The sequence below is a fragment of the Rhinatrema bivittatum genome, chromosome 2 (genome assembly GCF_901001135.1).
Source record: "Rhinatrema bivittatum chromosome 2, aRhiBiv1.1, whole genome shotgun sequence".
Taxonomy (NCBI): domain Eukaryota; kingdom Metazoa; phylum Chordata; class Amphibia; order Gymnophiona; family Rhinatrematidae; genus Rhinatrema; species Rhinatrema bivittatum.
Window position 1 is genome coordinate 18,014,466 of NC_042616.1, and position 26,156 is coordinate 18,040,621.

A 26,156-nucleotide genomic window follows, 5' to 3' on the forward strand; every position below is an offset into this window, starting at 1 on the left:
TTATACAATGAGCAGGAGAAACTCTCTATAATCTCAGGGGGTAATTTTCAAAGGAGTTACGCGCATAAATGTAACTACTATTGTAGCAATTTTCAAAAGCCATTTACTCACGTAAAGTGCACTTATGCGAATAAATCCTATGGACGATTCAATGGCATATATTGTAGCAATTTTCAAAAGCCCACTTACTCGAGTAAAGTGCATTTACATGCGTAAAACCCAGATTTACGCATGTAAATGCTTTTTAAAATCCGCCCCTCATTGTATAAAGAAAAAACAGCAGCTATAGTAGCAAAATATATGCTATCCTGCCACCAGAACACAAACGAAACCTGACTAGGGACGATATGCAACATAAGAATATAAAAATTGCCATACTGGGTCAGGCTGAGGGTTCATCAAGACCAGTATCCTGCTTCCATTAGTGGTCAATCCAGGTCACAAGTACCTGCAAGATCCCAAGCAGTAAATAGTTCCTGAAAGCTCTAAATACTGAATCCCTCCTCATCTCCCTCACAGACCACCTCATCATGGGTATGGACTCCGGGCACTCCTTCCTACTAATACTCCTGGATATCTCAGCAGCATTCGACACGGTGAACCATACCACACTACTAAAACGACTTTCGGACATCGGGATAACAGGTACGGCTTTCAAATGGTTCGACTCTTTTCTCACGAGCAGAGGTTACAAAGTAAAGATCAACAACAAGGAATCTCCGCTCATCAACACTACAAGAGGTGTTCCTCAGGGCTCCTCTCTGTCTCCAACACTATTCAACCTATACCTTCTCCCCCTTTGCCAGCTGCTTACGAATCTTAAACTCAAATACTATCTTTACGCCGACGATGTCCAAATCCTGATCCCCATAACCGAATCCCTTACAAAAACAATGAAATTCTGGAACTGCCTCAAAGAAATCAACGACCTCCTTACTACCTTAAACCTTGTACTCAACATGTCCAAGACAGAAATGCTCCTTATATCCCTCAACCACAAAGATAGCCAACACACAAGTCACAACAACATCCTGGTCAACCAAGCAAGAGACCTAGGAGTTATAACTGATAACCAACTAAATCTAAAAAAGTTCATCACCAACACAACCAAAGACTGCTTCTTCAAGCTGCAGGTATTATAAAGACTCAAACCGCTACTGTATTTTCAAGACTTCAGATCAGTACTCCAGGCCATTATATTCTCCAAATTGGATTACTGCAATTCCATTCTGCTAGGCCTCCCCGCCTCTTCCACCAAACCGCTTCAGATGCTACAAAACTCGGCTGCCAGAATTTTAACAAACTCCAATAGAAGAGACCACATCACACCTATCCTGAAAAACCTACATTGGCTCCCAGTAAACTTCAGAATTCTACACAAGTGTCTCACCATCATCCATAAAGCTATATACAACAGTACACCCATTGATTTACACTACCCACTCACGCTACACCTCTCTTCCAGACCCATCAGAGAAGCATACAAAGGTACGCTACACCCCCCCCCAGCCAAATTCACACACCTCTCATCCACCAAAGATCGAGCCTTTTCGGCAGCAGCACCAACCATCTGGAACAACATGCCCACAGACCTTAGACAAGAACCTTGCACGCAGACTTTCAGAAAGAAACTCAAGACATGGCTATTTCTACAAGCCTTCCCCGATCTATGACCTCCCCAACTGCTACAACTAGGTATAGGATACCATGTATAGTTGATTACAATCAGTCCTGTATACTAGTGTCTATTATAACCTTATGTATATATCTTTTATTATTTATGTCTGAGACTAAATATTACCTATTTCTATGCTAGCCACTACTCTGGCTTTTCCTCCTCCCAGTTCAAGTGCCCCTGTTTATTGTAACTTTTCACTCTCTTCTTCTCTCCCAGCCTATTGTTCACGTTGTTGTTAATGTTATTGCACCACTGTTTATTGTAAACCGATACGATATGATTGGTATCATGAGTGTCAGTATAAAAAAGCCCTAAATAAATAAATAAATAAATAAATAAATAAATAAATCACACATTGAGAAGCAGTGGCTATACTCTAAGTATACTTGATTAATAACAATTTCTGGACTTCTTCTCCAGGAGCTTGTCTAAACCTTTTTTAAACCTCACTATGCTAATTTTCTTAATCACATTCTCTGGCAATTGATTCCACAGCTCAATTGTGCATTAAGTGAAAAAGAATTTTCTCCTGTTTGTTTTGAATGTGCTACTTACTAACTGCCCTTGTCGGGAAGATTCCTGTTGTTTCGGTCCTAAATGATGGGCCCTTTCAAAGATTATTTTTCCTCTCAGCTCTTGTAGGCCCAGATCATCCAAGAGCCAGTCCTCCAAAAAGGCACTCACAGTAACCGAATTTTCATCCTCAACGACCCCCACAAATCTGATGTTAGACCTCTAGGATCTGTTTTCCAAGTTGTTGATCTTGAGCATTTTCAAGAGGAAATGTGGAAAAAAGGATTCACACTCACAAAGAGGGGAGTAGCTGGCTTGTTACGGCGGTTACTACCCCAAATCAAATAAGTCTGATACTTCACTTTCAATGCATATACAGCATAGTTCTCTGATTCAACGGCAGGGGAGAAGAAAAACCGATACTTCACACATCCAGCAGAGCTCTCTGCTTCAACGGCAGGGGAGAAAATGAGGGTTCGCACTCACAAAACGGGGAGTAGCTGGCTTGTTACGGCGGTTACTACCCCAAACCAAATGTGCCTGATACTTCACTTTCGATGCACATCCAGCATGGCTCTCTGCTTCAACAGCATGGGAGAAGACTGATACTTCACGCGTATCCAGCATAGCTCCCTACTTCAACGGCAGGGGAGAAGAAAAACAACCAATAAGGGCTGTATAACATAGGCTGGGTAAAACAAATAAGCATGGGTGTAGCTTGCTTATTGCGGCGGCTACTACCCCTAACTAATCAAGCTAGATATTTCACTTGGATGCAGCTCCATCACTGCTCTCTACATTAAAACTGGGGGTGGAAGGGAAATAGAACCAAGAGCTAAGAGAAACAGATAAGTATGAGAGAAAAAATGTGTGAAGCTTGCTGGGCAGACTGGATGGGCCATTTGGTCTTCTTCTGCCGTCATTTCTATGTTTCTATGTTTCTATGTTTCTCCTGCATTTCTTTCACTACTGACTGCACACGCCTCTCCAGTTGCAAAACATCATCTTCTACTAGGGATGTGCATTCATTTTGAATGAATGTGCAATCCACAACATATAGGTCCCTATTCGTTGCATTCGTGGGGTTCCGAAACGTATGGCGAACCCCCACAAATGCAATGTATCATAACGAATAAACCCCCCCACCCTCCTGACCCCCCCCAAGGCTTGCCAAAAGTCCCTGGTGGTTCAGCGGGGGTCCTGGAGCCATATCCTGCACTCAGGCCGTCGGCTGCCAGTATTCAAAATGGCACCGATAGCCTTTGCCCTTAATATGTTACAGGGGCTACTGGTGCCATTGGTCAGCCCCTGTCACATGGGAGGAGCACAAGATGGCGCCGGCCGTCCATTGTTGACGTCAGGCCAAAGTTGCCTTCTGCACCTGACCTAGCCAATCTCTTCACTCAACATATCTTCAGACTTCATGGCCTTCCACAGGATATAGTCTCAGATCGAGGACCACAGTTTACTGCTCGATATTGGAAAGCACTTTGCAAATGCTTCAGTGTGCAACTTAGTCTTTTGTTTGCGTTCTATCCCCAGAGTAATTGATAAACGGAATGGACTAACCGAACCCTAAAGACCTTTCTCCGTTCGTTCGTGAATGAAAGACAAGATAATTGGGCCAAGTTACTCCCGTGGGCGGAGCTACTGGAAGCTCAGCTTTCCTCGTTGTCTATGGGAAGCAACTTCGACCGCCTTGCCTTCGCCTGAACCTAGTGCACTCCCGGCGGTGCAACTTTCAACTCGCCAGCTTCTTTCCTTATGGACCTCTATCCAGGGAAAGCTCCGTAAAGCCGCCCAGTCTGCCAAGAAGTGAGGATAATTCGTGGGAACCTGCCAGTAACTTCCTCGACAAGGACTTATTACGGCAGTTCCATCTGGATCACCCAAGTAAGCCTGGACCGGCTAAGAGGGGAGGTACCGTTACGGTTCTGGCTGCGAGCGCTGCGACCAGACCCTTACCTCCGACTTCCTGGACCTGTTTCCGCTTCTGGTGGCCTAGTTTGCAGCCTGTTCGGCGGCGTCCCGCGAGAGCCGTGCCACCAGGAAGCCCCTAGGTGCGCGCGCGGAAGCGGCCTCGGAGGGAACTTTCCTTCCACCTCCCCCCACCTTCCCCTCCCTTACCACCCCCCCAGCCCTATCTAAACCCCCCCAAAGCAGGCGTAACTTGCGCGCACTGGGCCAGCCGCTGGCGCGCGATTCCCAGGCCCAGGAGCCATTTTGGAGGCCTTGGCCACGCCCCAAAACGCCCCCGGGCCAGAACCACGCCCGTGGCCCTGCCCCTAAATGACACACCACCATGACACGCCCCACCAACACGCTCCCCCAGGAAAGCCCCAGGACTTACGCGCGCAGGGGGTACTTCGGCCAGGTTTTTGGGGGGTACACGCGTATCTTATGCGTGAACCCCTTTGAAAATCTGGCCCATTGTATGTTTGTCCTCAAGGTGGACATGTAATCTTTCCATATGATCAGTTTGGTGGTGCATTTTTTATTCCCTGAACCTCCAGCATGCTTCAGGTGCACTTACATATCGTGTCTCCAAGTACTTTTTAACTTCGTCCCATTCAATAGTAGCTTCCGTTCTGTGGTAACAGTAAGGAATTAATATTTGCACAGTCATGCCCCTTGTAAATGTATTTGAACAGGTATTTAACACTTTGAATTGAGCTACAAATCTCTATGATAATGTGGGCTTTGTATTTCAGAGACAGGTATGGGTTGTATGGTACCACCCATCTGTTATCCAGTTTGTTTCTCCCAAGATCAACAAAGTTACCATCATCTCTACGTCGATATTTTGGGTAACCATTGACATTGCTGTTGGTCTCTGGACAGAAATCTTTTGTGCATTTGTTGTTTTCCATACACAGCGAGTTTGGATTTAATAGACCACATGGGCCATGTATCATACAGGATTTTACAATGTCATGTAGGATCGGGTGGGCATCTTTATGAGAGAGTTCAGCACAGACAATTTTGCCAATTCTTTCATTCTTCCAGGCTTTGTGTTCTGGGGCCATGAATAGCAGTATGTGCCCATGTGGTAGACCACGTTTTTGGAACTCAATGATGTGGAGCATAGCCTAGGATGTCCAAATCTGTGGTATTTGGTGAAATCTTCAAGTAGAAATTTGAGTTTCAACTGAAACACTTTAGCTACTAAATCTGGCCGGTCATATGGTTGCTGACCTGGAAGTAAGTTTTCCCTGGTTTCCCTCCATTTTGTAAAGTTCCGCTTTTGGGATGAATTGTAATATCCCTATTTTCTGGGGGTGCACCATCTGCGAAAAACGGCAGCAATCTCTCTTCTGGCAGTGGGAGCGTTGGTTCTGCCGGGGTGCACATTATTTCATCTTTCTCTTAAGAAAGTCATGCAATATTCCATTGGAGTTCTGTTTTCCCGATTTGCCTTTAGCAATTCGTCTTGTTCAAATTTGAACATGTTCTTGTATTCTGTAGAGAACGGATTGATATATTCCAGAATTTTGTGGAGGTTCTCCATTAAGACAGGAATGCATCCATTGTTTGCTTGATTGTTCATTCTTTCTGTCAAGGCTTGGGCGGAATCCAAAATGTACAGTTGGGCATACTTTGGTGCTTCACCTTCATTTGGGTGTAATGCAGATGTAGCGTGATAAATTTGCCCATGGATTCTGTAACAAAAAGGACCGGAACGTGTGGTTAGTGATTGGTCAACTTGTGCTCCCATTGAGGCAAATGCCATTGCACTGTTGTAGGATCTTATGTTTGCCATGAAATTCTTGGAATGTGGATCCGATCCATCCATTTAATTTTAATGGAGGGATGCATTCGTATTTCTTGTAAAGCAATGGTCCCTTTATGGCAGCAATTTGACATTAATTTCTGTTTAAAATACTTGGCATTGTTAAATGGACATGTAGCGTCCATTGGGCCAAAATAACTTTCTTCAATTTCATGTTCATTGAAATTTTTGGGAAGCAAAGCGGTGTTGCGGGACCGGACATATGTAGTCAGACATCCTCTTTGATCCTCTTTGACATCCTCTTTGCTGTTGCAACCTTTTGTCTTTCAGCGATTGCCTCGTACTGTTGTTGAAGTTGAATTTGTGTCATGTTTGCTTTGCGTTGCCGGTGACTTACAGCATTAGCTTCATGTTGTGCTTTAAGCTGCTGTTGTTGCATAGCTCCTTGATGTCACTGCTGGCTAACGGCGTTAGCTTCGCGTTGCTCTTGCAGCTGCTGTTGTGACATGGCCGCTCTACGGCATCGTTGAGATTCAGCATGCCATTTTTTTTGGCTGCAATTTCTTCAGCAGTTGGTGGTTGCTGGCGTTTTGGAGCCATATTTCCTGGACGTCACTGCTGGCTATTGGCGTTAGCTTTGCGTTCCTCTGAAAATTCTGCTCACAAAAACTGAAAATTATGCAAAATTATGCAAACTTTATATTGGTCAAAATAACACAGTTTAAATTATTAAAGAAAAAAGTTATTACTTAAAGTTGCAGAATTTTAAATATTTTGAGCAGAATTTCACTAGAAATTCACTGTAAGAGTGTCCCTTCCACATATACACACCCTCATACAGGCTCCCTCACTCTCTTACACACACACACATATCCCCTCATATAGGCTCCCTCTCTGAAACCCACACTCAGCATCCCCCGCGCTCCCCCTCACCAACCAAGTTGTCTCTCGCACTCCCCCACCCCACCCCCTCTCTCACACACACATTCTCTCTCATCGGCATCCCCCTCCCCTCATATAGGCTCCCTTTCTCTGAAGCCCACACTCAAGCATTCCCCCACCCACCCTCTCTTACCTCCCATGCTCTCTGTCACACCCTCCCCACCCACCATGCTATCACCCCCCCTCTCTCACACACACATTCTCTCTCACCGGCATCCCCCCCCATGTTCTCTCTCACCTGCATCCCCCATGCTCTCTCTCTTGCTTTCTCCCAGCTTCCCCTCCCAGACACATATTCTCTCTCATCGGCATGCCGCGGGACCCGCACCATTCGCGGTGAAGATGAAAGCCCGGCGCACCTTTCACGGCAAAGATGAAGGCCCAGCGCACCATTCGCGGCACAAGGGGGCCTTCCATTTTCTCCTTGAGCAGAAAATAGCAGCGGAGACCCTGGCATGCCGCGAACGGAGCGCATCCCGGATGTGCTCCGTTCACGGCATGGATGAAGGCCCGGGCACGCCGATAACGGCACATGGGGGCCTTCCCTTTTCGCCGCGAACAGCGCGCCAGGCCTTCATCTTCGCCGTGGAGCGTGTGCCGCGGGACACGCTCCGTTCACGGCATGCCGGGGTCTCCGCTGCTATTTTCTGCCTGTCCCACGATAGCCGCTGTCCTTCTGGTTTTGAATAGTCTTCCGGAGAGGGAGGAAATCGGCGAGGTGAGGGAGGAAATCTGCGGGAAGGAGGAACTCTGCGCAGAATTCGCCCAGGAGTACCTCTTGTAGCTGGTGTTGTGACATGGCTGGTCTACGGAGTGTTTGAGCCTCCAAGCCTGCGCCATCTATCGGCGGGCTGGGGAACATGTGCAAGCACTGACGTACACACTACCAAGCCCGATATATTATGGATTATCTGTTACTCTGTTCCTCAAGTCAGATTGCTGCAAATGGTACAAAGTGCCAATGTAAAATAAGAAGATACAAATTCGCATAGAATTCTCTGCTACGCTGTACATTGCTGCCGTTTATTTTCTCCACAAGTTAAATTGTTACCCTCTTATAAAAAAAACTTTCAATGTAAATACACTATCCAGAGAGCTAGGGAAATAACTATTACCCCCCAGTTTATATTGTTACATATGTTACAAAGTTTCAATGTAAAATAAGAAGCTATTCTTCTTATAGAACCTCTGTTACTCTGTAAACCGGTGTGATATGTCTGATTGAACATCAGTATAGAAAACCCAAATAAATAAATAATAAGAAAAGTCCATAAACCATGATTAAACTGGACTTGGGGATATCCATTGCTTATCCCTGAGAGCAGCATGGAAGTTTTTGACATTTTAGGATCCTGCCAGGTACTTGTGTCCTGCATTGACCACTGTTGAAACAGGATATTGGGCTTGATGGACCTTTGCTCTGACTCAGTATGGAAAATCTTATGTTCTTATGTTCTCCATTTTTGTTATTCAAGAACAGGAGGGCTGAAGCTGAAATGAAAAGCAGATCAAAGATAAATTCAGGTTTTACTTACTTGTAGACATTTGATATTAATACCTGGGAACATTTTAGTTATAGTCACCCTGAGATTGCTATTGATTAGTGGGAGCTGGGGAGGGGGGGAAGATAGGAGAAGGAAAGATAAAAGGAAGGAATAATTCATATTATGCAAATGTAGTGGTCTATTGCCTGCTCTACATTCCCTACCACTCCCTCAAAGATCCCCTGTGCTTGTCCCATGGTTTCTTTAATTCAGATACTGTCCTTGTTTCCATGACCTCCACAGGGAGGCTGTTCCAGGCATCCATTACCCACTCTATAATGAAATATTTCCTTAGATTGCTCTTGAGACTATCCCCTTTCACCCTCACCCCATTAACTTTCTCTGTCCCACCCCCTCCCTGCTAATCTACCTTATCACATTCCTCCACCATACCAGCATTTTTAATCCCATCCAGGGATAATCCAGAATTCTTTCCCTTCCTCGCTCCCTGATCCAAGACCTCTCCTTTCTCCCATCCCTTTATAAGTCACAGCTCACAAAACATTTGCCCCTACTCCATCCTCAGCTGATTCCAAGTCTTTCAATTACAGCTGCAGTTTCTCCCCACATGCTGCTTGCAATGTGTGTGTTTCAGGTTTACCTCTCTCCTATCTGCAGGTTAAAGGGAAGTGCCTGAAGCAGTAAACAGAGAAGCACAGAGCTTTTTAGTGTTTCCTCTGAGACCCGGCAATTGATGCAAATTTCCTGACCCTCCGGAAGAAATCCGGAGAGTTCCCAGGTATGTTGATATTCCCCATTTTACCATGACTGGTGAACGCTTCTTACAGTGCTTATCCCCGTTTGCAGATAAATAAACGGTACTCTCAGTCAGGTTAGAAGCATTTATTGGTATGCAAAATAAGACAGAGTATTGGGAAGGAGGGACAAATGATCTGACAGTCACTATTGGAGCTCCTTCAGTTTTCTGCCTACACATTAGCTGCTTATATAAGATAATTATTTTTCTTTGTTTACCAGCTTCTTCTTATCTCAGCATGTCAAGACAGTTAGATCTATTTCTTTCATGTTACCCCATATTGCTCCAACATTAGTATCTTTCCTGTTCCCACAGGTTATCTCTCTTCTATCTGAATTTCAGCTCCAACAGGCACCTGTGGTTTTAGCATCATAAGTCTCTTTTGTCTGGTTGTCAGATCTCCCCACTGGCAATGTTCTTTTTCTGATATGAATCATGATCACCACAGCTGCAGTTCTGTGCATACACATTATGTCTGTTAGAGCTGTCTCTTGCTCTGCAGATTTACGCTGGCCTCAAGATGGATTACAATCAATTTAAAACAAACAATTGCAATTGTACTAACTTACAGTAATAATCAAATTCATGGCAGGGTATTGTCTGCATATTTCTAATTCTAATTTATGGTCAGTTATTCTGTATTTGGTGAAGGTTTGCATTCTGCATTTGCAACAAAGGTGTGGTATTCTGCTTATAGGTTTTGTGTAGTGATCTGTAATAATCCAGCTTGTTCTGTTTCCACAGTGGGAGGTGTAGTGGTGTTCTAGGTCACAGTGGAATATTTGAATGTTGTTTTTTCATATATAGAATTCTTGTTGTTTGAGTTCTGGGAATTAGTCTGGGTTGGTATGGCAGATATGCTATATGAGTTCTGACTTTTTGTCAGGGTTTTATACTACTTCACAAAGTATCTGGTAGAGGAGGGAATTTGTTTCACTGAGATCAAAAGAGAATCTGAATTTTTTTCTATAATTAGTAAGGGGAAGCATCCATTCAGTCCAGCCATCCAGCTAGCCAACCTATGCAGTATGGATTTATTTTAATTTTAAATATTTCTGGATTCTTTTTCTGTAGTCAACCATAAGGTTGCCAACTGCACAGTTTTAATTAGACAGTCCAACTTTATATGGACTTGTACAGTATCCGGTAATAAGTACTGACAAGACATTAACATTTCTGTTCCTGTGGCACTTCCTGTTTACAGATGGGGTAGGAAGGCAGAACCAGCAGCACATCAGCGGGTTTCTCAGCAGTGTGTATCTTTTGATGTCGTCTGAAGGTTGCCTTCTGAAGGAAGCTCTTTCCACACTCAAAGCATGTAAATAGTTTGTCACCTGTATGGATTTCCTGATGTTGTGAGAAGTCTGCCTTCCTGATGAAACATTTCCCACACTCAGTGCATATAAATCATTTGTCGCCTATGTGGATTTTCTGATGTTGTGAGAGGTGTGTCTTCCTAATGAAATGTTTTCCACATTTAGAACATGAGAATGATCTCTCTCCTGTGTGGATTTTCTGATGTGATTTTAGTGTATGCTTACTAATAAAGCATTTCTCACATTCAGAACATGAGAATGGTCTCTCACCAGTATGTATTTTTTTATGTCTTCTGAAGGTTGCCTTCTGAAGGAAACTTTTTCCACACTCAGAACATGTAAATGGTTTGTCACCTGTGTGGATTTTCTGATGTTCTGAGAGGTTTATCTCCCTAAGGAAACATTTTCCACATTTAGTACATGAGAATGGTCTCTCTCCTGTGTGTATTTTCTGATGTTGTGAGAGATATTCCTTCCTAATGAAATGTTTTCCACATTTAATACATGAGAATGGTGTCTCTCCTGTGTGGATTCTCTGGTGAGATATTAGCAGATACTTTCTAATGAAGCATTTCTCACATTCAGAGCATGAGAATGGTCTTTCACCAGTGTGTGTCTTTTGATGTCTTATGAGATTTGTCTTCAGAACAAAGCTTTTTCCACACTCACTACATGTAAATGATTTGTCACCTGTGTGAATTTTCTGGTGTTGGGAGAGGTCTCCCTTCCTAATGAAACATTTTCCACATTTAGAACATGAAAATGGTTTTTCTCCTGAGTGACTTTTCTGATGTGAGATTAGTTTGTGCTTAGTAATGAAGCCTTTCCCACACTCAGTACATGTAAATGGTTTATTGCCTGTGTGGATTTTCTGATGCGATATTAGTATGTACTTAGTAATGAAGCTTTTCCCACACTCAGTACATGTAAAAGGTTTATCGCCTGTATGAGTTTTCTGGTGTTGGGAGAGGTCTCCCTTCCTAATGAAACGTTTTCCACATTTAGGACATGAGAATGGTTTCTCTCCTGTGTGGATTTTCTGGTGTGAGATTAGTATGTACTTACTAATGAAGTTTTTCCCACATTCTGTACATGTAAATGATTTCTTGCCTGTGTGGATTTTCTGATGGTTAGAGAGGCTCCTCTCCCTAATGAAATGTTTTCCACATTTAATACATGAGAATAGTCTCTCTCCTGTGTGAATATTCTGGTGAGATATTAACAGATTCTCACTAATGAAGCTTTTCTCACATTCAGAACATGAAAATGGTCTCTTACCAGTGTGTATTGTTTGATGTCGTCTTAGGCCATCCTTGCGCATGAACCTTTTGCTGCACTCAGTGCATGGAAAGGGTCTCTCTCTTGTGTGCATTGTTAGGTGCATATCTAGATTGTTCCTCTCACTGAAACTTTTTCCACATTTACTGCATAGAAATGGTGTTTTGAGTGGGTGGGATTTCTGGTGCCATATTAAATGTGATTTATCAAAGCTTTTTCCACAGCAGACACACAGAGAAGATTTATTTTCTTTCCCCTCTGGCTGTTGAAAATCAGAAATCATTTGATCACTGTTATTACTTTGGAAGTATGTTTCTGCTCTTGCGTGTCTCTGGTGCTCAGGGATGTCTGTGAGGTCCCTGTCATTTCTCTCACACTCAGTGACCCCTTCCAATGAGTATCCTGCAGGGTCTCTCTGCTTCTTCGCTGACTCCTGCTGACTGTTTCTTCTCTTTCTCCTCTCCATCCCCTGGGAAAGATTCTCCAAGACAGTTCCTGATTCTCTTGGGATCAGGCCTACTTCCATAGGACGTTCTTCTCGATTCTCCTCCTTCTTTATGTTCTGTGTGATCTCATCACTTGCTGGTGATAAAAGAAGACATTAATCATGCTTTAGTGACATACAAATATTTTGGGGTTTCTGATTCCATCATCACTGCTTTGGAGTTATCACATATCTTTGACCAATCTCTAGTGACCAAGAAAAACTACCAATGACATAGGGGCTACACCAAAAGCCATATGAGATGAGACTTGAAGACATAAATATGCATTCCCTAGAACACAGGAGAGAGAATAGAGATAAAGCTGCAATAACAACATCAGGAAATATTTTTCCACAGAATGGTTGATGGATACCTTAAATTACCTCTTGGAGGAGGTGCTGGAAACAGTAACAGAATTTAAAAAATAGTGAGAATGGGAATAAGGCACCGGGTGTCCTGAAAAAAGCAGCAGTTAAACCTGGAAGAGCCATGAAAACAACCACTGAGGTGGTTAATGCAAGGAGGTTTGAGGTGCAAGGGTCAGCGGTATCAACAGCAAGAAAACTGACGTTCCCATGTCTAAGAGAAGCGGTAAGATGGAATAAGGAAGAAGAAAGAAGGAAGGGGATTTAACGGGGATCAACAGCTAACAGCTGCTGAGAGAGAGTGTGGGGTGAAGAGGCAGATGGAGGGGGGCCTCAAATGAAGAAAAGGTGTGAGACCGAGGAGGAGGGAGGGGCTGAAACCTGCAGAAGTGGGAGACTCACAGCTTGAGACCATCACCAAGGTCTGCCGAGGAGAGAAGATAACCTCCTGGACAAAGAGCAGCAACTGAGGCAGAGTCCTCAGGGGAAAGCCAAGTCTCAGAGAGAGAAGATGGAGAGAATGAGAGATAAGAGCTCATGAATGTATGCGATCTTGCTGGAAACAGAGCAACTATTCCCTAGAAAAAATGATAGAGGGAATAAGGTAAACTTGGAGGGGAAGTGAATTGATGTACCCAGATATACTGAGAGTTACCATGGAAAGCCAAGTTTGAGATTGATATTTGCAGCTGAAAAAAAGAGAAGGAGAAATGGAGGTGCGATAACAGTGACAAGAACAAGATGCATGACAGAGTGGTAATTGAAGCAGAGCCCTTGGGGGAAAAAAAGTTTAAAAGTGAGAAGATTGAGATCATGAACATAGGAAGGGTTGGGGGGGGGGGGTCTGGTAAGACCCCCATTGGCTTTATTTCTACTGTAGGGAGGGGAGTCATGTTGGGCTGCATAGCCTTTAATTCTAGCATGGGAGCATTGGGACCTGTGTTGGGGTCCTGGTGCTGCCATGTTAGAATAACTATTTCCCAAAAAGTATAGGTAAAATAACGCAGCTGAAAAATTTTTAAGTCAGTCATGTTACTTTATTTAGAAGAAGTCCATATTCAAAAGCCATTTAGACAGATAACATAATAATTATTCATCTAAATGGCTTACCCAGCTATATTCAGCCTTTATCTGGCTAAATTCTAGCTGGCTAATAAGTTAGGAGATTAGAATTTAGCCAGATAAGTTAGGGGGTCCAGGGGCATAATTGGGAGGAGCTGAGTTAGCTGGCTAAGTTAACTAGCTAACTTCATGTTGCATCCGGTCTTCGATGGCTTCGCCCCGCCTACCTCTCTCTACTTTCGGCTCCTCCCGCTCACCTTGGACTGATGGCCGCCGCGGCATCTGCTTGCCATTCTTTCCAGACTGGCTTTGGTGCTGCCTCCCGCCATTCTCCTCCAAGGTACCTCTAGGGCGCGCACACGCACGCCGCCCTCATCTTTAACTCCATGTTGGCGCGAACCTCAGGGGCGTCCCCCGGTTCTGATGTCATGATTTCAGGGTATAGCTGCCTACAGTATTTGCTAGCTCGTTGAGTTAGCAACAGGATTCTTAAGGTCAGGATTTGTACGGATGGGATTTGCTCTCCGTTCCTAAGCTACTCTGCCACTCCAGCGTTATCTGGAACTCTTACTACCCTTCGGGGTCTCTAACAGGGTACCCGCTCCTCGGGGGCCTCTTTGCTTCTTTTCAGGTGCTATCAGGAAACTGGTACTCGCTCCTCAAGGGCCCATGTTCCCTGAGTTGCTGCCTGCAACCTCTACACTTCTGCTTGGAAGAACTAACTTACAGTTACCATCAGTGAGTACAGATACCATCTCTTTCCACAGTACTGCTTCACTGGAACCAGGTACTCTCCTCGAGGGCCTGCTCTCTGCTCTGGTGCCAGACCTCTCATCTAGTGGAATCTCTGTTACTGCTAAGTGAGTACAACGCTATCGAATCTCTCTGCTCTAAGGGATCAGGTACTCGCTCCTCGAGGGCCTGCTCTCCCTTTCTCGGAGCTTCTCCTATTTCTACCTTGGGACTCTGTATGCTATTCTCATTGTGTGTTCATAACTCTCAGTCTCTTTCCACTACAGCACTGCCCTACAGAAGATCCGCTGTTCCAGCGTTCTGTGTGAGACGCGTCCAGCCGGGCTCTACAACCACTACTCACTACTGCCACCTCTGGTGGTTACCTAAACTGTTTAATAAAAGATTCAAATCTGTGTTTGTGTGTCCAGAGTCTAGCCTGACACCATGGTCCCTCACAGGACTGCCCCCCGTGGGCGTGGTCAACTGCCACAGTGTCCAAGGATCCACCCAAACACCATTAACCATAACACTTCAATATTCAGTTAGCTAGATGACTTAGCAGCTAAATCTGGTTGAGTCTAAGAGCTGTCCTAAAGTTAGCCAGCTAACTAATTAAGGGCTGGATTTTCGCAGGGCTATCTGAATCCCGTGGTAACGGGGGACGAAGCAGGGGGCGGGCCTGCGAAGGATGCAGCAATCGCACCACCTCGGTGTTATCGCTGCCGCTACTGGTGGTGATAAGGGGTCTTACCTTTTCACCGCCAGCAAAGTTTCCGCGGCATCCGCCCCGACGCCACCCCAACTCCTCCTCTTCCGGTGCCGACGCCGCCCCGATTCCATCCCATCTAGCTATCGCACACTTGCGCAAAGTCCCTTTTCGTGTGCAATAGGGATAGAAAATGACCCCCTAAGATAGCTGGCTATATTCAGTGGTGTGGCTATATTGTTGAATATGCCTCCAAAGTTATCTGGCTAAGTTTATCTGGCTAACTTTGCTATCCGGACTGTGTCTGAATATAGATCACATTGATTTTACTATGCATTAGCTGCTTCACATGCATTATGCAGTTTTAGGCATGCAAAGTAGCTAATTTACAAAGAGAGCAAATTTTGTGCTAAAACAACATGCAATATTGTGAATATTGTGAATATTGCATGAATATTGCATGACATCATCACGACAGGGCTATATCACAAGATATATACAGCATTTATCGCATTATAAAAACTGTTTAACTCACGCCCTAGTCCTATCATAGCATAATAAATCTCCCTATAGGTAAGTTAGAATAACCTAACCAATGTGGTCGTAAAAGCTTACAAAGCCCAGTTGTTTTTAAATACAAAGCTCACATATAATAAATACTCTAAACTGCCTGCATCATGTGATATGCAGGTTGGAGTACATCTGAAAATATAAATACAAATAAAGCTACTTTAAAATATCTGTATCCAATTGCCAGAAGTCTGAAAAATAAGACTGGAGAATTAGAATTGAATGACACTAAAGGAAAATGGAGAAATTACTTACCTGATAATTTCGATTTCCTTAGTGTAGACAAATGGTCTCAGGACCAATGGGTATAGTGTACTCCTGATAGCAGTTGGAGACGGATCAGATTTCAATCTGACGTCAGCCCCTAGTACACATACCCCTGCAGGAAGTGCAGCTCCTCAGTATTCTCCTCGAAAAGCAATTGTGGATATATGTGAGACTGACTGATTGATTAACTTAATAATTTGATTAACTTGAATAACTTTCATAACTTGGTTAAACGTTAAAACTTGATTAACATGAACTGGTTGATTGACTATAGCTGGAGACCGCCAGTGTACTCAACCGGAAAGCGTCGACACCTGGCAGGGTGGATGCCCTAGGTAAATGAAAACATGGCTTACCCTTGAATCATTTGAAAGACTATGCGTAATGGCAGCCAAGGGTGGGATGCTGAGTCCATCTGTGGGCGCAGCTGTGCGTCCAGCCGTAAATATGCACCCAACTCTGTGCGTGCAACTTATGCGCACAAGGATTTATGTGCACGTAAGTCTATGCGCACATGTGCTTTGTGCGCCCGGGACGAACGGTGCGGCGAATGGGCCAAGATGGCGACGGCGAGCACGCGGGCAATATGGCGAGCCCCCTTGGAGGGTCTCCACGTGGGTAGACCCTTGGAAATAGCCGGGGCCTGGCCCTGCTAGGGCGGATCAACCCGGTAGCACCGGTCCCGGCCAGCGACCTGTGCTTCTCCTCGATCCTCGGAGACTGGATTGAAGCAGAAGATTTCTACCTTACCTTGTCTTCAGCGCTTCCCGGTTTCGTCCCGGGCGGTCTCCGGCTGCGGAGGGAGAGGGCAAATACCTTCACCGCCGCGCTCGAGGGTGCACCCACTGCCTCTCAGCCGTGCCCGAGGATCGGGGGGCTAGGTCCTCGCCGCAATTCGGCCGCCGGACCAAGGCTTACCTCCGAGGGACCACGGAAATCACCTCGGGAATATCAACTGGGGGAGGGACCCTAGGGTATCACCACAGGAGAGCGGGGCTCATCTTCAGGTAGGTTTCTCCTTTAAATTTGGTTTCTTCTTTGAATTTGGTTCTAACGCTGCGAGAGCATGCAGAAAGTCCCTAACTGCTATGGAGATGGAAAATACTGAAGAGCTGCACTTCCTGCCGGGGTATATGTTCTAGGAGCTGACGTCAGATTGAAATCTGATCCGTCTCCACTGCTAGCAGGAGTACACTATACCCATTGGTCCTGAGTCCATCTGCTACACGCTAGGAAATATAGACTTAATAGGCATCTCAGAGATCTCATAGGAGAATAACCAATGGGATTTCTGTGTTACCAGGGTAAAAATTCTATTAACATGATAGTGCAGATAAAACTGGTGGAGGGGGGTTGAACTATATATTAGGGATAGCATAGAGTCAAGCAGAAAATAAGTTTTGTAGGAAGTAAACTTCACTATGGAATATTTATGGATAGAAATTCCAAAGGTAAAGAGTACAGTAGTGGGGATATATTACTGTCTCACCAGGATGAGGAAACAGACAGTAAAATGCTTAATGAAATTAGACTGCCTAATAAAATGGCAACACAATAATAATGGAAGTCTTCAGTTATCCGACTATTGATTGCATAAATGTCCCCTCAAGACAAACAAGGGAGGCAAAGTTCCTAGATGCCATCAATGACTGTTTCATGCAGACTAAATCAGATGAGCAATTATTTTAGATCTAGTTCTCAGTGGAACGCAGGACCTGGTTGATCCACTTGGCAACAGTGTTCATAATGTAAGAAAATGCAATATAATCACTGGAGGATGAATACTAAAGAAAATCACTGCAGTCGCATTTAGCTATAAAAAGGGAAACTATGATAAAATGAGGACATTTATTAGGAAAAAAAACTAAAAGGAACAATTCACAAGGTTAAAAACTTTCAGGAGGTGATGAGACCCAGACAAAATGTATTCCATGGATTTTAAAAGACTGAAGGAAAACCAAACAATTGCCAGCTGGATTTAATAATGAAATGAAAGAGGTAATTAAAGCAAAGAGCATCATTCAAAAAATGGAAAGCAGACCCTAATGAGGAAAATATGGAAGAGCATAAGCACTGCACATTAGTTGTACAAAAGTAATTAAGCAGGTGAAGAGAGAATTTGAAAAGAAGCTTGCCACAGAGTTAAAAACAAGTATAATAAATGTTTTCAAGTACATTCAAAGCAAAAAGCCAGTGAGGGAATCATTTAGGGAGCTAAATGACCATAGGCTAAAAGGGGTGGTCAGGGAGGACATGGAAATAGAAAATGTAAATGAAGTCTCTGCCACTGTCTTTACTGAGTAGAAAGAATGCCTGGGTCATACCATGCTGGAAACATTTTTTGATAGTGATGCCTCTCAGGAACTAAATAAAATCACTAGAGGATGTAATAAATCAAATTGACAGATTAAAGAATAACAAATCACCAGGAACGGATGGTATTCACTCCAGAGTTCTGAAGGAACTCAAACATGAAATTGCAGACCTGTTTCTCATGATTTATAGCCTATCAATTAAAATAGCCATGGTATGAGAAGGCTGGAGTGTGGCAAATGTGACACCAATTTTTAAAGTGTAATGGGATGGTCTGGGAAATTATAGACCAGTGAGCCTAACGTCAGTGTCTGGCAAAATGGTAGAAACTATTCAGAAAAACAAAATAACTGACCACATACATATGATTTATGTTTGAACTTTTTATTGAAAACAAGCAATGAATAGATAAACACTCAGCATACATTTGACTGTTATGTACACTAAGCAATGATATGCAAACAGGTTCTTATGTACAATTTCCCTGTATAGACCTAATTTAATGGGGGAGAGTCAACAAGGTTTTTGCAAAGGAAAGTCTTGCCTTATCAATTTACTAGATTATTTTCAAAGTGTAGATAAACAAGCGGATAAAGGTGAGGCAGTTGATATAGTGAATTTGGATTTTTAGAAGGTATTTGACAAAGTCTCCCATTAGAGATTCCTCAGGAAATCGAGAGATCACGGGATCAGAGGCAGTGTCCTATTGTGGATTATTTACTCAAAAGACAGGAAAAGAAGTTTGCTTATGGTAAATGGTGTTTTCCGTAGATAACAGGATGAATAAGCCATTACATGTGGGTGACATCATTAGGCAGCACAAAATGGATGCATGTATCTTATGTAGAAGAGCTTTGAGCTCTACTGAGCACGTGCAAGAATTCCCATACGCGCGCATTGCCTCGTGAGTTTCCTCAATCAGTAACATAGCTAATCTAGCTATACTGTCAACTCTCCAATGAGGTGGGTGGGCATTCCATGGCTAATTCATCCTATCTACAGAAAACACCATTTATGATAAGCAAACCTACTTTTTCTGTCAATAATGTTCCACATGTCCTTTGGTTCCGCATGTTCATTGTAACTCATGTTTCATTGTATCCGCCCTTCGGCGACAGTTCAGTTTCATGCAAACCGGTGCGATATGTATCCTATACAGGAACATCGGTATATAAAAATGAAAAATAAATAAATAAGCAGCCTGAATAATTCATTACATTACAGCCTGGTGAGCCCCAAGCTGAGGGATGCAGCAGAGCTTTTACTTCGTAATCAACCCAGCTCTCACCATGGAGAAGTAGACTACAGCATGAAAGGATATTGCAAAAATGCATGTCCAGATTTTCTGTAATTCTACGAGAGATTGTCAAGAGAATAGTGGGAATTGTGAACTGAAAACCAAGATGCAGCTTTGCAGATATCCTCAATCGTTACTTCTCGAAAAGCAATGAAAGCAGCTGTGGCTCTTATTTGACAAGCCTTCACTGTATCCTGTTAAAGTGTAGCAGTGATGAATGCACTCAGCAAACCATTTAGAGAAAGCACGTTTGGCGACTGCTACTCTAGCCTGTTGGGGAGGTCATATGAAACCAACAGTTGGGAGGTTTTACGATGCGGTGGAGTTTGGTTCTTGTAATACGCTAAAGCCCATTTGGAGGCCAGAGTATGGAAGGCTTTTTCACCTTCATGCTCATGGGGCCTTGGAAAGAAGGTTAGGTAGAAGAATGGATTGATTGATAAGGAAAGCTGAGGCTAACTTTGGCAGAAATTTCAGGTGAGTGTGGAGAACCACCCTATTGTGGAAAATTCTGCATGTATGGAGGATAGCGGACGAGGGCCCGGAGTTTGCTGACTCTTGCTGCACTTATGCAGTGAGGAACATCATTTTCCATGTCAATAAGTTTAGGGAAGCGGATACAAATAGCTCAAAAGAAGGCTTCATGAGTTGGGAGAGGACTATATTCAGGTCCCATGATACAGGTAGTTTTTGTACCGGGGGCCTGACAAGCCATAAACCTTTCCTAAAATGAGATATCAATGAATGAGTAAAAATAGGCTTGCTGTCCACGTGAGTATGATGGGCAGCTATTGTGCTGAGGTGTACTCGCACCGAAGAGGTGGTAAGACTTGAGACTGAAAGGTGGAGCAAGTATTTCAACAGATGCTCGGGTTCACAAGAGAAGGGGTCCAAAGCACTCTGTTGGCAGCACCTGACATACCTATTTCATTTGAAAGTATTATTTCTTCTTGTTGAAGGCTTTCTGGAGAAGACTAGTATTTCCACGATCTCTGTGGGTAGGTGGTAGAGATGTGAATCGGTACCGGAATCGGTTCTGATTCCAGTTCCGATTCACATCGTGGATTTTTTTCCCGTTCGGTCCCATCGTTTTTTGTTTTGTTTTTTTTTTTAAATCGGCTGCGCCCGAGCCGATAAACAAAAACCCGCCCCCGACCCTTTAAAAACCGCCCCCTTAGCTTCCCCCACCCTCCCGATCCCACCCAAAACGTTTTAAAATTACCTGGTGGTCCAGTGGTGGTCCCGGGAGCGATCTCCCGCTCTCGGGCCATCGGCTGCCACTAATAAAAATGGCCGGCGCCATCTTTAAAGATGGCGCCGACCATCCAGTGCTCCTACCATGTGACAGGGGCCGGCCAATGGCACGGATACCCTGTCACATGGTAAGGGCAAAGGGCCATTGGCGCCATTTTTATTAGTGGCAGCCGACGGCCCAAGAGCAGGAGATCGCTCCCGGGACCACCACTGGACCACCAGGTAATTTTAAAACGTTTTGGGGGGGATTGGGAGGGTGGGGGAAGCTAAGGGGGCGGTTTTAAAGGGTCGGGGTGGGTTTAGGGGTTGTTTTAGTGTGCCGTTTTTCCCGCCCTCCTCCCAAAACGATAAGAGAACCCCACGAACAATTTCATGGGGTTTTCCTATCTGTTTCGGGGAGCCCCCGATTTCTGACGATTTTGAAAATATCGTACGATATTTTCAATCGTCAGAAATATGATTCACATCCCTAGTAGGTGGAAATCCATAATCACTGAGCACTCAACATCCAAGATGTGAGGTTGAAGGCTGGAAGATTGGGATTCTAAAGTATACCATCCTTCCTGAGTTAACACTGCAGTTTGTTCCCAGGAGGACTGCTGGAAAGTTTTAGGAGATTTGCATATCAGATCTGTCTGGGCCCTGCCAAGGCTATGAGGAATTAGCAGAGCATGGACCTGAAGAACCTTTTGCACTGTCCCGGTTGTAAATGGTAATAGTGGAAAAGCGTACAGGAGGCTTTGTCCCCAGTTGAGATGGAACATCGATTGAGAGGTTAAAGGGGCACTTAGGGAAGATACGGCCACCATGGAAAAACTAAATAAATTCTTTGCTTTGGTGTTTACTAATGAAGTTGTTGGGGAGATAACTGTTCAGGAGATAGTTTTCAAGGGCAGTGATTCAGACGAACTATACTGTTCCTGGGAGATGAATCCAGCCTTGCCAACTTCAGACCAATTTCTAATCTTCCATTCATAGCCAAAATTTTAGAAAAAGTGGTTAATCGACAACTGTCTGAACATCTAGAAAACCACAATATACTATTCCCCGCACACCATAGATTTAGGAAATTCTTCAGCACTGAAACATTACTCTCCCTCTCTGATACTATCCTCAGAGGCCTTGACAATGGTCAATCCTATTTACTGATCCTACTAGACATCTCGACACCATCAATCATAAAAGTCTGCTGAACAGATTAAGGGAAATTGGATTAGGCGACAGTACAATTAACTGGTTTAATTCTTACTTATCAGACAGGTCATATAAAGTAAGAATAGGCCACACAGAATCTAAGCAAATACTCCTCCCATCTGGCGTCCCACAGGGCTCATCCTTATCATCCACACTATTCAACATATATATGTTACCCCTCTGTAAACTACTGACTGGACTAGGCCTGTCTCATTACGTCTATGCCGATGACATGCAAATTTTGCTCCCCATAAAAGATACTCTTGAAAATACTTTAAAATACTGGGGCACCTACTTAACAGCAATAAAACAGCAATTATCACAGATGTCCCTTTCACTTAACCATAACAAACTGAAATGCTATATATATGTAATAAACTTACATCAACATTCAGCCCTGATTGCAAAACATATCAAACAAAGAACCAAGGAATTTTCCTAGATAGGGAGTTAAACTTCAGAAAATACATTAACACCGTAATAAAAGATGGTTACTATAAACTCCAAGTACTAAAAAAACTCAAACCACTCCTATACAATCAGGATTACCATACTGTACTCCAGGCAGTACTTTTCCCTAAACTAGATTACTGCAACGCTATTCTTCTGGACCTCCCGGCGTCCACCTTAAGACCAATGCAACTACTACAGAATGCAGCAGCAAGAATGACCACAAACAGTAAAAGGTCAGATCATACAACCCCAATCCTTAAAGAGTTACATTGGCTACCCATCCTATACAGAATCCAATACAAAGCTTTGACCCTCATCTATAAAACACTTTACAACGAGAATATAGACTGGTTTAATGCTACTTTGCACTTTCAGATATCTCAAAGGAGCTTATGTTCTTCAAATACTGGATGTCTTCCAACCCCTTCCCCAAAATTAACACACCTGAACACAGTCAGGGAGCGTGCCCTATTTTTGGTGGGACCCATCTTATGGAACAACCTACAACTGAGCTAAGGATGGAACCCCTGCTACAAACTTTTAAGAAAAAGCTGAAGACATGGCTTTTTCAAAAAGCATTTGTGTGAACACAACTAGGCTTACAATAACAGCCATGTCCCCATACTATAACTGCCATACTCCCATACTGCATATTTGTTAAGAAATGCTACACTTGTCTTTGCCCAATGCTTGACTATCCTGATGAAGTTGATATTACGTGATAAGATCTGTTTTGAATAAAACTTGACTATAGTGATGAAGTTAACATGTTATCTGCCTTTCTGCCTAAGACTACTCAAGGTAAGAATGTATGTAAAACCAAATGATTTTATCTTTACTTGAATTTCCAATTAATCTGTCTTTATGCCTTATCATAAGAAACTATGTGTAGACGCCATTGTAAGCAACTCTGTTTATTTTTTTGTAAACCAATGTGAAATACTAGTTCGAATGTCGGTATATTTATTTATGTATTTAATGTGTTTTGTATACCGTCATTCGGTTTTGCCATCAGAACTGTTTACAGTGCTCGTGAAATAAGATTGGTTACAAAAGTCAACGCAGCAAAATGTCATAAAGAAGGAAGGTTTTGGGGTTTGATTGTTAGTTGATTACATATAAAATTATTACATATTAACAATCTTATATCGCGGCAATGTTCATACATATAAAGATACTGTTACATATAGGCTAGGGGTAGTGAGTGAGGCCAGTTGCACATTGACTTAGGTGTTCAAATGGTGGGAGTTATTTAATTGATTGAGGGACGGAGCATTTTTCTTGGTGTTGGATTGCGTGGTTGGATGGTGGTCTTGTTGATTGAGTGAGTTTGAGTAGGCTCTGGTGAAAAGCCAGGTTTTCAGGTCTTTTTTGAAAATTTTGATATTTGGTTGATTTCTTATTTATTTATATAAATAATTATATATAATATAAATTATATCAATTTATGATTTATTTATATAAAAATAAATACATAAATAAATAAATGTAGTAGGCCAGAGTAGCAAATTGCCCGGACCAGAAGAAGGTTCTGAAAGAATTAAAAAATGAAATTTCATATCTATTACTAGTAATTTGTAACCTATTATTAAAATCATCCATTCTTCCTGAAGATTGGAAGGTGGCCAATATAATCCTTATATTTAGAAAAGACTCCAGAAGTGATTCAGGAAACTATAGGCCAGTAAGCCTCATTTCAGTGCTGGGAAAAATCGTGAAAACCATTCTAAAAAACAAAATCACAGAACATATAGACAGACATGGTTTAATGGGACACAGCCAGAATGGATTTACCCAAGGGAAGTCTTGCCTCCCAAATCTCCTACATTTTTTGAAGGTCTGGAATTTGTTGCCAGAGGATGTGGTTAGTGCAGTTAGTGTAGCTGGGTTAAAAAAAGGTTTGGATAAGTTCTTGGAGGAGAAGTCCATTAACGGCTATTAATCAAGTTTACTTAGGGAATAGCCACTGCTATTAATTGCATCAGTAGCATGGGATCTTCTTACTGTTTGGGTAATTGCCAGGTTCTTATGGCCTGGATTGGCCACTGTTGGAAACAGGATGCTGGGCTTGATGGACCCTTGGTCTGACCCAGCTTGGCAATTTCTTATGTTCTTATGTGAGCCGGTAGATGTGGTGTTTTTACCACACCAGTGCCAGCAAGCATCCTCATATGAGATACATCAAAATACAGGTAAATCTGTTCTGAGTCTCCCTATCTCAGCAGAAAATGGGATAAACTTCAGACTGACTGGCAGGGGCTGCTCTCATGTGAAAAGACCCAAACAGTCAATCTCAGGTACCGGCCCAGACAAAGAGCAATGCAGGAGCTGCAGGAGAAAAAAGTCACAAACGACCTTCAAGAAATCAGTCTCTGGGTCTGCTAAAAATGCAGATAATGCAATCCTTACCTAGGGAGCTCAGGATCTCATAATTCTCCTTCATCACCTCCCTGTAAAGCTCCTTCTGCCCTTCATCTAAATACCCCCACTCCTCCTGGGAGAAAGAGACAGCGATGTCCTCAAACGTCACCGGCACCTGAAACACAAACCAGAAACACTCAGGGACACGTGGAGGGGCTCAGGATGCATTAGATCTTAGCTGGATTTATTCTCCTAACGTTTTATCATGGACCAGAGGACACCAGGACCCCTCTCCCCCAGGAACTGCCAGACTTGTTCTCCTCTGTGTCTGCCCCTAGAGTCAGTTTGCTCCATGGACCCCAGGGTTTAGAAATCAAAGGGCAAAAAGATTCCCTAATACCAGAGACAGAGAATATCAAACATCACTGCCTGGATAAATCACTGTTTAATAACACAGACGCTGTGACAGAACATCAGGGGTTAATTTGTAGGGCACTGGAACGGAGTTTCCACACTTCTTTTCCTCTTATTATTTATTTACTTGATTAGTCACCATTTCTTACAAAAGAAAATCAAGGCAATTTGCAATTGAAATATAAAAACTGAAAATAAATTAATCATGAACAATAAAAGAAAACACAACTAAACATAATGTAAGAGGCTGTTCTGCTCCAATGTCTCTCCTCCAGGCATCCTGCAAGGAATAAGGGAGGAGACAGAGCAGAAAAGAGCAACTCTGCTCTCCAATCCAGCTCCTCATCTTCTATTTCCCCACCCCAACCCCCAGGAGGGGATGATGTGATCCTGATGCAGAGCAAAGAACAGACAAAAGGAGGGTTGAATTAGGAAGAGTTTGAAGCTTATGAGTAGTAACGCCAACCGTCAAGGCTGTAGGAGCCACAATGAGTCAGGGGTATGACAGTAAGTCAGAGAGGAAGCAGCACCCCCAAAGTGTAGAGTCGGGTATATGGGAACAAGGCATAGTGGCTGCTAGATTCCCAAGGAATAGAATCAGGAGCATGGGAGCATAGCTAAGTGGCAGCAGCACCCCTAAGGCGTAGAGTCTGCAGTATGGCAGCAAGGCAGAGTGGCTGAAAATTCCCCGAGGTACACAGTCAACAAGACAGATTGGCTGCAAGACCCCCAAAGGGTAGTGTCTGGAGTATGGCAGCAAGACAGAGAGGCAGAAACACTCTCTAGGTGTCTCAGAGGCATGGCAGCAAGCACGGTGGTAAACAAAATAAAAAATGAACCAGCAGTGACTGGAGTTATTCTCAGCACCAAGAGAAAGCTGGGCAGCAGCATTGGCAGAACAACAAACAGAGGCAATTCTACC

The 26,156-nt window shown here is 43.4% G+C and overlaps 1 protein-coding gene across 2 annotated transcripts; it reads right to left on the reverse strand.

Moving 5' to 3' along the window:
- Positions 1-9,235: 9,235 nt before the first annotated feature.
- LOC115083606 (gastrula zinc finger protein XlCGF57.1-like) lies at positions 9,236-24,912 on the reverse strand. Of its 2 annotated transcripts, none has more exons than XM_029587522.1 (2): positions 24,869-24,912; positions 9,236-12,340 (listed from the first exon to the last, which is right to left on the reverse strand). In XM_029587522.1, the coding sequence occupies exons 1-2, from the start codon at positions 24,900-24,902 to the stop codon at positions 10,572-10,574; spliced, it is 1,803 nt and encodes a 600-aa protein (XP_029443382.1). In that variant the 5' UTR covers positions 24,903-24,912; the 3' UTR covers positions 9,236-10,571. The 2 variants fall into 2 exon arrangements, with proteins under 2 accessions (XP_029443382.1, XP_029443383.1); XM_029587523.1 differs by having other exon boundaries at positions 9,236-12,336; positions 24,869-24,894.
- Between the last annotated feature and the right edge of the window lie 1,244 nt (positions 24,913-26,156).